The sequence below is a fragment of the Telmatherina bonti genome (assembly GCF_933228915.1).
Source record: "Telmatherina bonti genome assembly, chromosome: 20".
NCBI classification, from domain to species: Eukaryota; Metazoa; Chordata; class Actinopteri; order Atheriniformes; family Telmatherinidae; genus Telmatherina; species Telmatherina bonti.
The window spans coordinates 17085805-17103180 of record NC_136618.1 but is presented as its reverse complement, the minus strand read 5'-3'; the positions used below and the strand labels follow the sequence as shown (position 1 = coordinate 17103180).

Genomic DNA, 17376 nt, shown 5'->3' with positions numbered 1-17376 from the left:
TGCAGCATTTACATGAGGTCTGCACACTCACAGAAGACAGCAGTGGCAGGGGATTACATCTTTGTAATGTCCAGCCAACACCATCCAGGATTTGGGGAAGTTCGATTAGACTTTTTTTTTTTTTTTTTTTTTTAAAGATTTTTTATGACAAATCAGGTTTGGAAGTGTATTCTTTGAATGGCTAAAACGTAAGATCACCCTGCACTAGAATGAAGAAAAAAATAGAGGACTGAAAAGCCAGTCAAAGCATCTGACAGCATCTGGGAAATATGTTGAGGGAGTGAGATGGTAACATGTCACTTGTGTTTATTGATGATGTAATCAAAAACACAATCAGCTGAGAGCTGAAGCATGCAGTGGAAGCACGCAGTCTGCTCAGATAACAGGCAAATGAAGCAAAAGTGACTGGATAACACTTCGAGTTGAGACAAACTAGCATTATTTGTCGAGTGAAAAGTTCAAGTAATAGAATGGTTGAATGTATAATATTCCATATTAACTGAGCTGATGACCTGACATTGAATCAATTAAGCTGGATTTCTCTTACGGAGACAAAACTAGAAACAGAAGAACCCATCAACAGCAGACAGCTGCTGGAGAGTTACACAAGCGAAGAGCAAATTCCACTCTGCTGATGCTAGTGGGTTCCTGACAACAGACATTACTCGCCTACTATTCTATTTTAGTATTTACTTCTTTTAAAGTGATCTGACCAGTGATCATGGGTTTCCTTCAGCCTCGATACGATGGAGATTCTGCACTTTCAGAGCAAATGTTCAACAAAACTGAAAAATAAATGTTTTGTTAAAAAGCTTAAAACATAAAAAAAAGTGCTAATGTTCAAATATTTTCTGAGACAGGTGAAACTTACGCTGGCGATGTCCTGTTCAGTACCACCATTCTCTCCACTTGTCTGTTTTGTCTCCTCACACTTTGCTCCCATGACAAAGGTATCCCATCAAGCCATTATCGTCCAATTCCTATGTTTGATATTCCAGATCCATTTCCCACCACTTTACCACAAAAACTAACTTATATGGGAAGCAGCATACAGATGATGCAAAACCACACAGCACTCTGGATACTCGGTCAACAGGTGTCTGAAACCAGATCCTACAGCACAGATGAGCAGTGGAGAAAGAGAGCTCACTCCAGTCTTATGGCTAAGGTTTCATTCATTATCCACCATCATTAGCTTTAATCAAATCCCCACTAAGTGATATTTACCAGTAACAGACCTGTTGGCTGGCACAAGAGACACAAACAGACTGGTAAGTACAAGGAGGTATAAACTATTTCAAAGTGACAACATCATCATAAGAAGTGTTTGTACAAGAGTTTTATTTACAGTGTTAAACATGTTATGTGAAGGTGTAATTTAACCTCTGGCCATTCTGTGCTCAGAGCTGATGGACTCACAGCAAAAAAGGGTCCAGCCTTTGTGAAACAACCTAAAAACCTTATTTGTCAATGTAAAAGCAGAATATACATTGTTGTCACAGTCATAATTAAAAACAAAAAAAAAGAAGCTGGAATTATATATATAACAAAAAGTGAGTGACATTTGGATAAGCAGCATCTTTAACAAACTGATAAACGGACAAAGTCAGTATTTTAACACTTTTGTCATGCCCATTCCAAAGTGTAGGCACTGAGTTTGAACACGCAACAAAAACAAGACATTATGAAAAACAAATGGAGGCACAAAACAAAACTTAACAGCACATTCACAAACAGGTGACAAATGAAAGTGTTCTTTGAGACTCCGGGACAGTTTGGGCATGCTCTCTGAACATGCAGAGAGACGGGGGAGGGCAAAGCCTCATTTCCTGAAAAAGGCGTTGCGGGTGATACTGTACAACAGATGGTACGGCTTTCGTTTTGGGGGTTCGGCCAGTGAAAAGACCTGCTGCTGAGGCACACTGGTGGGAATGGTTATGTGACGCTGTTGAAGTGGTGGAAGATTTTGGTGGAGGTTTTGATGATGTGGTGGGACAGAACCAGTGTAACCAATAGCTAAAAAGGTGGAAAACCAAAACAAAATGAAATTAGTGACTGTATAATACGGAAATGAAATGGTAAATATTTTCCTTACCTTTGATCTTCCCATGTTTGGGTCTTCTGGCATTAACAATGGCCTGTTTTCTTTGCTCCTCACTGATGTCTATTCCTGCAACAAACATGGCTAATTTACCATCAGGTCAAATTATTTACAGCTACCCAACTATCTCTCTTTTTCTTCTTTGTCTTTTGGCAAAATTCCACAATGATGTTTGTATTCTAAGTTGCTTACCCATCTCTTGGTCTTCCTTGACTCTGTGTCTCTCCTTGGCAAAGGCTTGTAGCCACCTCTGCTTGTCTTGGGCCTTCTTGCAGCACAGAACACACACAAACTCCAAAGTGGAGGCGTGGCGTAGGCGCAGAGCGTTCCTCAGGGTCAGGCCCAGGTCTAGGTCCCGCCCATCAGGCACGTCCACTACCTCCGTCTGGTCCATATCCATCCGTCCGCGGTAGTGGAGCAGGTCTCTCCGCAGGACGTCTTTTTTGCAGTAGACCAGCTGATGATCGAACAGGAAGAAGCTGCGCTGCTGCATTTTGCCTTGCCGTATAACTCGAGTCAGCTCACCGGAGTGGATCAGCTCCGAGCTGCGCTCCAGCACGTCCGGCCCCTTCATTGTGGTTATAAAGACACAGTCAAAACATTCACACAACAGGAATCCACATCCTTGTCATAGGGTTGGCTAAATATACTTGATAGTAATCCCAAAACAAGTCATTCTCACCTCCCAGTGTAAAATGGCAACCTGCCAGTGAGCGATGGTGTCGATACTCTCCAGTCGTCTTTTCCTCTCATTTATCAAACTGGCCACATTCTTCATGGCCTGATATGCTTTACTTACACCACTTTGGTCACTGTAAGGCAGCATTTCATTAATTAAAAGGCAACATAAATAAACCCCTACATGTTCGCCATCCTTCACAACCACTTCTAATGACACACACTGCAGAGACACCCCCACCAGTGACAGTGTGGGTGTAAAGTCTATAAAAACAAGTTTACAGTTTTCAGCTTACATTATAGTTATGTTTTTCTTTCCCATTTTAAGATGAAACATTTGTGCTTCATGCTTGGTGTTTTATGTACGTTGCACACTGCTTACAAGGTTGTGTGTGTGGACATGTTCATTTGGACTTTTGAACACAATTATAAAACAATTACTGAATACTTTTTTTATTTCTTATATACTGCTATGTTCTACAGGCAGCCCCCGCTTTGCTTACACTGCAGAGGAGGAGGAACCAAGGTCAAATGGTGCCTTTAACCCCCTCACATCTTAATCTATTTAAGTTATATAAAAACTAAATAAATACAGAAAAAAACAAAAAGGATTAACAAAACAATGGAACTGAGTTTTTAAGAAGTTCCAAACAAATCATAAATAAATAAAAAATTTAAAAAAACTTTGGAGCAGAAGCAGTTGGTAGCCAATTTGTGACAACAGGCATCAAACACACCAAAGTATATCTTCAGAAATAATTTTTCTATATTTGCAGCTAATCGTCATGTATAACGCATACATTTTCTTTTGTATTTTGGAAGTTTGGCATGAGGTGTAAATAGGGATAATAAAAGTTACCTGTGGTCTTTGGGTGTGTACTTGAGCAGTTCTCCCAGCTGCAACGGGTATTTACATATCTTCTGGACAGGTGTAAGTAAGAAACCTGCTATAGAAATGTCAATCATCTGTTGGAGGAGGCGGCAGGCCTCAAAGAAATGTTTGTATTTCCCCATCTTCATGAGACGCTGCAGCTCAGCACAGGCCGCGGGGTGTGTGTTACAGTACTCCGAGTAGATAGAAAAGCCATCGCCCTGAAGAGAAAGCAAAGCAGTCTTTCATTGCTCAGTCAGTCAGTCAAGATACTTCTAGAATTAGCCAAATATGTGAGACATAGATGAATGAAAAAAATATAAAGCAATGTCCCAACCTGCAGGAGAAAGCAGGAGCCTATCTCACTGAGATGTGGTTGTTCTTTGTTGTACTTCTTCTCCAGGTCTCGGAGGAACTGCCTTTGAAATCTGTAGATGTCCTCTATGTTGCTGAAGATCGTCTTCAACTGCAGTTCTGTGAACATGTCGGGGTGTTTCCGACACTGACGGATATAACCCTGAAACATATACCGAGGCAGAACATCACAGACTGAAAACATGTTTACAGTTTCAAGACTGACCAACAGCTGCTGCTGCTATCCAGGTGTTTGTCAACCTTTTGGGAATACATACTTTTTATGGAATTTTTGGAAAACAAAGTTAGAAAAGAAAGAAATATTTAATATTTACTAGAATCTATGCCTGCTTAAGAGATATCAATCACCACAAAACGATATAAACATGAAAAAGTATTAGCAGCATCAGAGTGATATAGTTCATTCAGACTGAAGCCAATACCTCACAGATGTCCTTTAAGTGTTTGATGTAAATGCGTTCAGTGTTCATGATCTCCTGTACTACATTGGTTCTCATCTGCTGTCGGTGCTGAGTGCTGTGTGTGTCACTAAGAGCTGGACCTTCCTGGTCTGCAACACTTTCAACACTTTCAGCACTCGAATCCTCCTGATTCACACGCACCTGAAACACAGGAGGACTTCTTCAGTAATATTCACGAATTAGTACATTCATTTTCATTTCAAATCATTTCCAAATTAATCAAAATTAAACAAAAATCTAAAAATAAATATGTTAAAAAAAATTAAAGATACAACTATGGTCTTTAACACAATTTTTAAATAAAATTAAAATAAAATAAAAACTTAATTTCATGTGCAAACTAACTTAATTACTTCAGGAAGAACAAAAACTACTTAAACAACAAAGACTCTACTTCACATCACTATGGAAACAGCATGTACAAGCTTAACCAGTCCTGTTCATCAACATTGATTCAGCAACAAGCAATTACACAGCAGATGCCCATCTGCCAATCAAATCACATCACCATGGTTACCGCAGCTGACTATTTAAGACTCAACTGTCAATCACTTATAGTCACCACAGAAACCAGCTGGATTTCAGAGGTTTGAGCCCATTCTACACATTATAAAGAGCGCTGCTGAGGTTTGTTTGGAGCTAAGCTGGTTTACCAGTCTTTTCTCTGCTGCTGCAGAGCAAACATGTGTCAGACACTCAGGTCAAAAAGTCCACTTACCCTCACAAAGCTGGAGGGAAACCAGGCCTCCTTGTCCCCTCCTCTGCCCCACCACCAGTCCTTATGTGAGGTATCCAGGACACGGATAACATCTCCAGCCTTGAAGGCCAGCTCTTGCTCCTCCATGGTCACATGGTCCCAGAGAGCCTCGGCATACACTGTGTGGCCAGAGCTTATCCACTGACAAGAGCACGCACAGATAAGATAAACATACAATTACATGGCGGATAAGACCATGTCTAACATGCAGGATTACGTCCAGACATGCAGACATTGCAGAAGTTGTCCGCTTTGCCGAACTGTGGCCAAACATCTTGGAAACGAGCACAAAACATGTTCACGTGTCAGCTCATGGGGTATGAGAACAAGTTACATGAAGGTATCTTGATGGGGAATGTAGCGGGTTTCCTCCACAGCCTCACCTCGTTGAGCAGAGAGAGCTCCACCCCCAGCTGCAGGTAGGGTGTGACATCAGTGAGTTCATCAAAGCTCCCTCCCTCCTCCTCTTCCTCCTCCTCCTCCTCACTCACGCTGTCATCAAGTGTGGCTGAGCACTTAGAGACGCCATCTGCAACACGTAGCAGAGATTATGAAACTGCACGGAAAACAAGCTACACACACAGAACACCCACACCTGATTCTGTAGCGATATTTTCCCTCCAACACACTTATTGACATTCCTTTACCCAAGTTTTCCCACATGCTTTCATTTGTCACAAGTAAATAAGATCAGTTCTCACCACTGAGCACCCTGTGGAGTCTGCGTCGCCCCACACGGTCCAGTCCAATAGGGGTGCTCTGGGAGAGGACAGAAGGACGAAACCTGGCAGACACTCCTCTATAGGGGGGTACTTGGTGGGAGGGGACTGGTGGTCGTGACAAAGGCTGCATGAATGATAAGAAAAGTCCTGCGATTTAGGAAGAGGTCACTTTCTCTGGTTCTCACAACAAACATACCGAATCAGGTCAACACAAAATCAGGGTTTACAGCCTCCTGACAAATAACACCAGCCTCCTTGAGCGGGATCACTGACGAAGACCTCGTTTCTATTTTTAGAGTACTTATAGGTGATATGACAGAAAATGATAAAGAAATGGGGCAACGGGCTCACATCCGAACTGAAAATAAGATGTTGCAATTAATATTTAAAGTCTTCATTTTAAATATGGAGATGCTCCCATGTGTTGTCTTTTAGTTTGAAAAGTGTCCATTATTTACATGTTTTATTACTCCAAATAAAAACCTGGTCTGCTTTAGCACTGGAAGTAATCAAAAAGTGTGTGTGTGTGTATATATATATATTTTTTAATTCATCCATCTTTTATACCTGCTAATTGCAATGCAGAGTTGTGGGAGGGCTGGAGCTTATCCCAGTGACTTTTAGGTAAGACCTGGGCATACCAGTGTATATATTTATTGTAAATTGATACACATATACAACTTTTTTTTTTTTTTTTTTTTAATAATTACACATAATTATGAAGGCTGTACAGTGGTGTGGTACTAGCACCATGGTTTCACAGCAATAACATCACTGGTTCGAGCATCAGCTGGGGAGGGGTTTGAACGGTAATGTTTTTGTGCTGAGTTTGGATGTTCTCCTCGCGTACTTCGGCTTTCTCCCACAGTCCAAAGACATGCACACTAGGTTATTTTGTCACTAAATTCTCCCTAGATGTGAATGTGATCATCCAGCTGCCAAGCTGCACAATTCAACCAATGAAAAAAAAATCATCTCCCCCCATCCGATCCTCTCAGGAAACTTGCATGATTCCAAAACATGCAAACAAATAAGGCCATCTTTAAAGCCAGAGTTTGGTTTGTACTCTATCTATGACTGAACAAATATGCAAAACAATTTTATCAAAGAGAAGTATCTGTATAATCTGAACACATAAATTGCACTCTAACATGATAAAATGTCAGTTTACTTGTAATATTATGCCAGTGAAACTCTAACCCGCACCCTCAACTCTACAGGTATAAAATCAAACAATTTTACCAAATGTTCAGCTTATAAAGATAAACCCCATCAAAGGTTTTTAAATAGAAAGTTGTGAGTAAAAGCTTACAGACGGAAGTCGGTCCTCCTTCAGCTCTGCATCTGCAGGAAACAGATCCACAGCTCCGATCACTGAAATTGGACGCTGCCTCTGAACGTCCCCATTCCTGCTTTGGTTCTCAGGACTGTCTCCATCATGGTTCCCACTGCAGTCTGCATGCTGCAGCGCATCTGCTGTCCTTTCCTCCTTATGAAGCTCTGCTGCTTCCTCGGGGATGCAGTGCTTTCTAGAAACAAGCTGTGCATAATCAGAGATAGGACGAGGTCTCGGGCGCCCACTTCTTTGTCTGGGTTTGACGGAGGGTGTTTCTGTGGAAGGCGTCGCTCCATCTGCTGGAGATGCTGGTGATGTGGATGAGTCTGAGAGGCATGTTGGCGAGACAGGAGATGTACTGCCAGTTGATGGAGAAACGTCTTCTGATTGGAGAAGGGCTTCTCGTCCTTGTAGGTGTGAAGTCACCTGGTGAGAGGAAATATGAAGGTGGTTTCATTGACTTTCTGTGTTTTACAGGGTCAGATTAACTCCCAAAATGTTTGAGGGTTAATCTGTCAAGAAGGAAAATGGTACTGAATGTTATGAAAGCTTAACCCAGAGGAAACTGTCTCGTCGTATGTCCAGAAAGAACATAAAGCGTAAGTTCATATAACATAAAATAATCTTAATGACATTTTTAAGCAAAATAAACTTCCTTGTTAAGCACAAACAAGTTAAGTACTATCATTTGGTTTGTATGTCAACAGGCATCACATACCTAACAGCCAAATACTGGCTAATGGTAACTCACATGGAAGTTACCGGACAAACCTCACCTCTTGCTTTTCTCGATCTGGTTCCGGACCCCGGCATATACACTGGAAAGGCACACAGTGTACTAGGACCATTGTGAAACACATGCAAACATTGACTGGCTTCTGGTCTTCACGACCAAGTCCTCTGAATGTTTTAGAGGCCAGTAAAGACTCCTTGAATTCTTAAATAAAATCTGATTTTCCAATTCATCATGTGAGAAAAAAAAATCCAATTCTTAGATCAAAAACGTATTTTCTAAAGTTTTGCATTTATAGTCCTGTCTACATGGTGGTGCTGTCAGCTGTCCCGGGCTTGGAGTTCATGGTGCTGGACTTTGGTCTATGGAGCTGCATGGAAATGAAAGGGGGAGAAGCGAGGGCCACACTCAGCCATAACCTCCAGCCCTCCCACAGGAACAGGACTATGGAGCAGTTTTGCGCAAGGTCCACTAATCATAAACAAGGCGTAATCATTAACTCTCTGCTTCTTCAGAGTGCCTGGTAGCACAACATGTGACTGCTGCAGCAGATGACAGGAATCAAGCACAACGGACAGGAACAGGATGGCCAATCAATATTAGGCCCACGGCATTATTTATCTGATGCACAAGAGGACTATGGACTTCTTACAGATACCCTTTTTTTTTTTTTTTTTTTTAAACATCTGGTCCATATTTATATTGTGCATTTTTAACTTTGTCTATAATCTACAGAACACTTTACATGTGTTTCTAATTCAGAAATGCTTCCCATTTTATTTTTTAAGCACCTTTATTTCCCTCTCCAGTCACACTAATGAGCTTATTGGTGTATATGTGGGGCTCAGTCTCTTAACCAAGGACACTTAAAAACATGGACATGTTTTTGTCAGGCTTTTAAAAAGTAACTTGAGGATGGAGCTTGTCACTTGGGAAACGCCCCCACCCCCAGTATAAAGGTATATGAAGCACAGCAATGAGAATATATCAATTTACATGAGAATCATGCTGGATTCAAAGATCACAAGAGAGGAGTGGTGCTTCAGTTCCCAAGACAAGGGTCAAGGCCTTAAACATGAGGAGCTCATTAATCATCGTACTTGTAGATGATAAGATTTTTACATTTGCCTCCATCTTTCAGTTCTTCCCTCTTCTTTTAAAAATGAAACGGTGCCAACTCTTAATATTTATCTATTTATGTCAACATCTAATCCCATACATCTCTGTAAAGAGAAAAGATGCTTCTGTTGTGAACACTTCACCTATTCAGACTTGGTGCAACATTAATATCTAAAACTAAAGCATTGCATACATATTTTAACTAATTGCTAAAAACAAAAACACATACAAAATCCTACATTCACATTACAAAGTATGGAAAAAGAGGTGAATCGATAGGGAGTGTGGAGTTAAGTCATTAAATAGGCCACTGGCATGAAGACATCTTATGATTTCGTCTTCTAGTATCTTTTGTGTTAGTGAGCATGGAGATACAAAGAGACCAATATGGTGCCATGAAAGTTGAACTACTTCATTTCACACCCATTTTACTGCATAATTTATCAGTTTGTTTGCTCACCTCATTTGATGGTGATTTTCCTTCAGTCTCTTCTCGGTGTTGTGAAGACTCTCCTTGGCTGGGTGGGAATGAAAAGCATTCAACCATCTCTTTATAGTTGCTTGTTGTGGCAGCAGCCGGCAGCTCACACTGAGCAGAGACACCAGATGAAATCAGATCTGTTGTCTCTGGAGGCTCCAAGAAATCAGGGCCAATGACAACCTGATGCAGCTGTGAGCTTTTGTTATTTTCAGGCTGCTGATGAATCAGTGGAGTATGTTCAACAGATATGATGTGGACGGACGATGGTCGGCGCTGTCGCTCATTGGTTTTTAGACAAGGCACACGGCGAGAATAGTCATCGTGGAGGCGGCTTAAGGGTGACATGGGAGATGACGAGGTGGGACTGGGAGAGGGACTTTGTCTGTGCCGGACAGTTAGATCAGTCATACTACCAACTAGCTTCAGCATTGGTCCTTTAGCTTTCACAGGACCCCTACTGCAGCTACCGGTGCGGCCATGGAGGTCCATTGAAGAAGAGCTGGAAGTCCTTTGGATGTCTGGTGTCCCATTTGATAAAACTGTCTCCTGGGATTCTTTGTGTGGTGATGGAGGAACTGGGGATGGGCTTTTACGTCTAAAAGGTGCCTTAAATATATGAAGGTTCTCCGCACTTCTGCTCAGTCTGCTAACAGCTTTCACATTTGTTCTTTCATTCAGATTCTCTGTTTGGAAATCAGTCTTTGATGTCTCAGTTGGTTTCTGTGTGGTATTTGCAGCTAGATTTGTATTTATTTTTGCTTGTCTCCCATTGGTCACATCAAATAAAGAGATGCGCCCTGCTCCGTACGCTCTTCTGATACTTCTAGAGAACTGAGAGTGGCGAGTCAGACCATCAACATCAGTTTCATCGTCGTCATAGTCCTCTATATCTGAGCTGTACTGGCCGATTGCAACAAACATTTCACCTGTCATATTTCCGTTAGATGCATTATGTCCTCCGGTCTTCCAATGCTTTGCTGCATCAGCTAGACATGGGTCAGTTCTGAAAAAAGTTGAGCTGTTAGTCATTTCTTGATTAGGTACAGGGGCATGGTCACAATCATGACTTGCTGCCCCTTTACTTTGAATTCCTTGTAACACAGATGATCGCAGCTTTTTAAAGGAGTCCACAACACCAAACCCTGAAAGTCCTGTCCAAGGCTGTGTGCTGCTGTCACTATTGTTGCTTGAAGTTGGACTGTCAGTGGCAGGACTGTGAGGTGACACAGGCCCCTTCCTTGAGTTAGAAAAAAGCCTCATTATTCTCGAAGAGTAAGGCTTTCCTTCATTTTGACCTATAACAGTGCTGGACCAAGCGGAGGAGTTGATGCCGTTTAATCTGCTCTCATCAGAGCAGGGACCAGCAGTCATCGGCTGTACCTGGGCACCGCATCCAGATAGCAGATATGGGACTGTACTTCTCTCAGCGTGGCTCTGAAATGGATATATATCACTGAGGGGTCGGCTGCGGATGAGAGGATCTGCTTTTGAGCCGTGGAGGCACAAGAGAGGGTCTTCGCTTGTGGACAAGACCCTGTCCTTTTGTTCTGCCTGCAAAAAAAGCAGAAAAAAAACAAACAAAAACAAGTTTGACCTTTACATGTTGCATTACAGAATAATGAAAAATCTCAGACCACAATGAAAAAAATTGCCGATCAAACAAAAGCAGATCAGACGATATGAAGTGAGGACTTTTTCTTGAAATATGACTTTTTAAGTAAAAGACGAAGTTATTGCTAAGAACACTATGCTTCACTGCATGGCAGCATAAAAATGAATTGTTGTGTGCATAAAACAGTGTTCTTTGTGTTAGCACGTAAGAAGTGAGTAATGGCCAGATGACTGTGAGAGACACATACAAACAGAAAGACAAGTATCCCAGAGTGCACACAGGATCCAGAGGATGAGGATGTTTTGCCAAGAACACTACATTTGTCCTTGGTACTGTATTTCAACATCCAAGGAGAGCTGAGGCCCATGCTGGGATGAGGGGGGGGGGGGGGGGGGGGGGGGGGGGGGGGGTTCTCCCCTCAGCTTTATGAGTCTGTGACTCAGGGCAGTGGCTAATGCAGCTAAGGCTTTGAAGTGCAGCTTTGTTAGCATGACTAAGCAATGAAACTTGCTAATCCATTGTGATTAATGCAATAAATTGGCCATTTTTCTCCAGGTTGCACAGAGGATGAAGCGACAGCAAGGATAGTTGTGTGGTCTTCAAATCAATGACACTTTTCAACTAATTACAGACCATAATCTCTAATCAATTGGCCACTGACTAACACAACTATATATGTATTTCTTTCTTTATTTGTCAACAGTTTTACTTCACTAAAATTCTTTTACGAGTCTCTCAAGTTCCTGTCACAGGAAAGCTAAAGACAAGACATTTTTATAATTTGAATACTGTAGGGTAAATCCATAAAAGGTTTAATTGTGGTTTAATATCATACCCACACCTATTTACAAGAGTCAACATTGACATGAGAAACAAACTATTTATTACAATGGTTTGTTGGCAGGAAAACAGTTGGAAGAGTTTATACATTTACATTAAAAGAAGTTTAAAGTCTGCAAAAGCATTTTGTTGTGATTAAAGTTGTGACAAATGGTGTTTTGCACACATAGAAAGAAAACCACTTTGAGGAAAATACAGTCAGTCTTCCTCATTAAGAAATTCTGATTCTAGCTCTCAGGTCAAAGTGTCTATGTGACTTAGATCAACTTGAAGAAAAAAAAAAAATCACATAATCAAGATGGTACAAAGTCCACACTGACATGACAGCATGAAAACCATGCATTAACATGCATGCCAATTCATGCATGGAGTGGGTGCATGTGGGTTCTAAGGTATTCATGTCAGGAGCTAAAATTTGTGACATTATGCAGTGTCACTATGTGGACTGTACAGGTTGTAGAAATGTAGTCTGCAACTGACCCATGAAAAACCAAAATAGCAGCCAATGAATCTGCCTCTAATTCCATGGATCTGTTCATATTTTTTTAAGGGAGGGGGACTGTGAAAGAATGCACATTTACAGGTTTGTTTTCAGTTTGCTCAAAGTAAACATCAGGTATTAGCTTCACAAGGAAACAATGGAGAGATAAATTCATAGATGTTTGAATCCTAGTCAGAGCCAAACTAAGAGATGATGATTGTGTACAAGGCTGTGTGCAGATGTCAGCAGATCTGTCAGCACAAAATATGCGCGTGTGGGGAAAACCTCCTTCTGCAGATGACGATTTACCGCTTTAGTAATGGAATGTGCAAATGCATCTATGGTGACAAACTGCACAGGAATTAGTGGGAACTTTCTTCAGACTTTTTCGTGGAAATAACTGAGTAGACAAGATCTGCCTCAGTTTTTTCCAGATTGCACATGAAGCAAGTAGCAGGTTGCTGGAACGTGCCCATGCTTTCCCATGCATGTTCAGCAGCAGATGAGCTTTCTCAATCAACCTTTCTGTGGAATCTGTTGTCACTTCAGCCTGCTTGCTTCATCCCACTGAACGCTTATGTAAACACAGAGCCACCGCTGCCAAGCACCGCTGCTGACAGACACTAAACACCCTTCAGGAACAATGCGCTGCTTTCAAAACTATGCTGAATTGTCTTCTTGTGCTTTCTCCTCCACAGTAGTGAAAGAATCATGTTGAGTAGCAACTGGAAAAAAACACAGGATCAATAATTCCTTACTTCTCAAGCAGAAAGATAACCTCAGATTGGGGAAGAATATTTACATCTCAGGTTGCTTGTCCTTGTTTTGAATTTCGTGACATGATCTGTTCCACCAAGTGTCCCATCCCGCATTGCCTTCAGTTTTTCACCATACAGTAGTATCCATCTAACACACACTAGCTGACACCTACTAATTCCTGGCAGTGTTAGTACAAGCAAAGGTGGCATAGGTGGTCACATTTCACATAATGATGCTTCACATTGAAATAACTCTACAGTATGTCCATCCGATTCCATGACTTTACCTCGCACTGATGTTAAGTCGGTTCACAACACTAACTGTATGTAAGAAAAACACAACATTAAACTCTAAAAGCTCCATAGTTAGATAAAGTAATTTTTTTAATTCAAATGTATGTTAAAATGCATCATGTATTCATGAAAGTGGTTGATTAACAGAAAAATAATCTTATTTTCACTTGAAATCTATTTTAAAGTTCTGCTTTTCTTTTATCCAGTGAGAGTTTCAATAAACAGTAAACAACTTATCAGCTAAAATGAGCTTGTGCTGCTGTTACTAACACATCAAACAATCAATCATTTCATTGAGAAATATCAGCAAATTATAAATCCAAAACTTCCTAAAGACAGGCATAATAATGAACAAGTCTTCCAACACACAATCTTTCACTAATACTAGAATTAATGCAAGGTATCAATAAATGTTCTTTATAATCTGTCAATGAAATTTCACAAGTAATCCATGTCTCATTATAACTTCCATACAAACATTACTTACGTGTTAATATCACTTCCTAAAGTCTGTGAGTGGTCATAACTTTTACAGCTTTCCTATGTTTCCCTCATGCCTGGATCACTGCTTCGCGCCAGCTTCCTCTTGCTAATCTGTCGATGGGAGCGGCACACTGGAGGCCCTGGTCCAGAGTTAATTAAGAGCTCAGGGAGGAGTCCTGTCCCCCCCCTCCCCAGCCAGCTGGAGCCAGCCTCCGATTAGACAAGGGGGAATACACAGCCAGATACGTAAACACACACTCGACAATTAAAAGCAACGATGCAGTCCAAAACACACATTATGCAACAATTAGTCAGGGCATTGTTTCACACAGTGACAGCACAGCATTGCATGTGTATGTGTTCACAGATAACGGAGGAAAGCATCTAAATAACAGACTCCCTTCCTATTTGGCCAGGCTACTCAAACAGGTAGTGATGAAAGGACTTATATACGAAGGGACCCTCTGTAAACTGGGTTAACTTCTGCAAGGATATGTCCCGCTTGAAGCTTGGGTAAAACTCATTAAGACAACATGGAACCACCACTAAATGAAACAAATAACCAGACAGAGGGTATAAAGAGAAAGCCAAGTGAGACTGACCATTTTGATTCCTGGCTTACTTTTAAGACAGACAAACCAGCCTGAAGCAAGACCATTCCTCTGTAAGCTGTCATTTTATCATTCTCGATTAAGTCTGACTTCAAATGAAAGCTCTGGGAAAGACACTAAGTCCAGGCTAAGATGTCAAAAAACAACACAGAAAAGTGTTTTAAACAACAGAATGGCTGACACGTTAAAACTAGTGTGCATAACCAGCTTTTTCTGAAACTTAACCTGCACATACAGTATGCTGAGTACAAGAGAAAACTTTCACTGTTTGTCTTTCAAGTGCACAAGTTCACATCTGCAGTTGCATAAACATCTTGCAGGATTAAGCAATACTTGACAATAGTGAGTGCTGATAGGAACGAATAATAAAGTCACTTAGTGCTGATGCTTGTTAGCCCACCTTTAAGGCTGTCTCCACTTGGAGATGAAAAGTGGCAGCAAGTTGATTCTGAAGGAAATCTTCCATATGAGAGAACAGCGTGCGCAAGTGGGAGTCTGCATAGCCTATTCTCCCACTATTCAAGCAATAATCTGATTAGTGGAGCTTTACCAGTCCGTGTTCAGAACTGGTTTCATCTACACATTATAGCCTAATCAGGAAGATCACTTGGCTATTTGGCACTGACTGAGAAATACCCAAAGCATGTAAACTGGACACCAGGACTTGACTGCAGGGGGTAGCTTGGCCTGTGTGCCCTTTGTGGAGTTAAAAGAAAATAGCTGAGCAGTGAAAACTAACATTTACAAGTCACTTTCTTATGATGATTTTAAAGGCCTGCATTATTAGAAACCCAGTAATCCACAGTTTTTCTCTTAATACTGGTTTAAAAACTCAGAGATGATCTTGAAATGAACCATATCTTGAACAGATGTGCACACCAGATAAGTTTCCTGTTCAAAGTCTAATTTTTGGCCTTAACCTGGTTCCTCATTTTTGATCAGGCAGGAAGAAGCTGCATGGATGACACCACACCTCTTTTCTATAGAGCGTGGGAATTACAGGTAGAAGCCAAACCAGGGAGTGCCTCCACTGTCACACAAGCAGCCACATATTCACCTGATCTGCAGAGGACTGTCATACAGACAGACAACCAGAAATGTAATACCACACAATGTTCGAGGCTTTGCGAGGACAAAACACCACTGAGCCTCGTTGTCATCAGCCAACAGTGTAACCTGACAGCGGTGCCACGACACCTGAAAGGATGCTCCATCAACTTTCAAAGACTGAAAACAAGATGTTTCTTTAGAGGAAGTTGCCACTGTAAACTATAAAAAGGTCAAGATATTGTACCTTGTGTCACCTGATACCAAACTACTTATGTGCCGTAAGTGAAACAGCCTAGTGTGCAATTGTACTGTGGCTGTTCTGACCGAGAATAAAAAAAATCACATTAATGGAGCAACAGGAAGCACTGTGCACTGTTCCAACACGACGCCAAAGTTTACATTGACACATGTAAACTTTTACTTGTTTAGTTGAGTTAGAAACTGCTAGGGGAAGCTGAGAGCAGACCTATGAGAGGGGATTAAATTTAGTAGCTTCCTAAGCTCATAAAGGACTCGGTGCTTATTTCTTTCTGCATTAATTACTTTCTTGGGCCGTTGAGCTCTTTGTAGTTGTTGGCCCTAAACCCCTCCTTCACTAACTCCCTGCACAGCCTGGCATCTCCCACATCACTATAACAACCACCGTTGTAATGCACCACAAACACCCCCCTCCTCCTTTCAGGTCGCATTTCAGCAACACACTTCAGAGGGGAAATCACTGCAAATGTAAATCATTTCCATTCATGAATTTTAATCACACACAAGTCGTCCATGTGAGATGTATCAAAAAGTCAGTTAACAGAAACAGGTAAACTCACCCTGCTCATAGTCGCAGATGTTCTCCTCCTCCTCACCTTTCTTCTCACACCAACACAGCAGCTGTTATTTATCCATGGTGAGGAAGTCTGTCTTCCAGCGGCTTTCTGCCCCCTTTTCGTCCTGTCGCAAAAAACATGTCGGGCACAAAAAATAAAAAGAAAAAAGAAAAAGCCCGACAAGTGCACTGCTTCTGCTCACAAGTTACCCCGCAACATACTGAGACAAATGGCTGGCTGACTTCTTGAGTTAGCAACTTACGCTAGCTGACGAGCTCACTGATAAACTTCTTCTGTAGGAGAGTAAGCTCTGCGGTTTCTGATTTCACTTTTGCGAACCGGCAAAACTCGTTGGTGGGCAAGTGAGTGCAAAATAAACAGTGAATCATATGATATATTCCAGCGTTACCCAATAACTTCTCATTACTTCGCTGAGGAAACCACTTACAAGAGGTCTTTCTTAGGAGGTCTGAGCTGGCGAGCATCATCAATGCACTTGTTGCAGCGTTTGAAAGGGGCGGGGCGTAATGAGGCTATGAATGAGGTTACTGGCTGACCACTGCGTGACCCGTTCAGCTAATAGCCAATAGGGATTGGCTAAATTTGGACCTTAATAATAAACCACGCCCACCCACACGGCCACTAAGTGAGGAACAAATAGAAAACAAAATGCTGCGCCTTTCTTTTTGCGTGTCAAAGCGGACTGGGCCATCCAGTTGGTGCTGCGTTGTCTTCCTCATGTCATGTTACTGAATCACGCCAAGAGATTTTATGTCACGGGTATTTCAGTGCCCATCC

The 17376-nt window shown here is 41.6% G+C and overlaps 1 protein-coding gene across 1 annotated transcript; it reads right to left on the bottom strand.

Moving 5' to 3' along the window:
- Window positions 1-1822: 1822 nt before the first annotated feature.
- spata13 (spermatogenesis associated 13) lies at window positions 1823-10567 on the bottom strand (the record flags this gene model as incomplete). Its single annotated transcript, XM_079259934.1, has 12 exons — window positions 1823-2016; window positions 2096-2170; window positions 2294-2669; window positions 2784-2913; window positions 3639-3871; window positions 3988-4167; window positions 4448-4627; window positions 5205-5384; window positions 5627-5772; window positions 5945-6089; window positions 7278-7727; window positions 9614-10567. 12 exons carry the CDS (start codon window positions 10565-10567, stop codon window positions 1823-1825), a joined length of 3243 nt encoding a protein of 1080 aa, XP_079116060.1.
- Between the last annotated feature and the right edge of the window lie 6809 nt (window positions 10568-17376).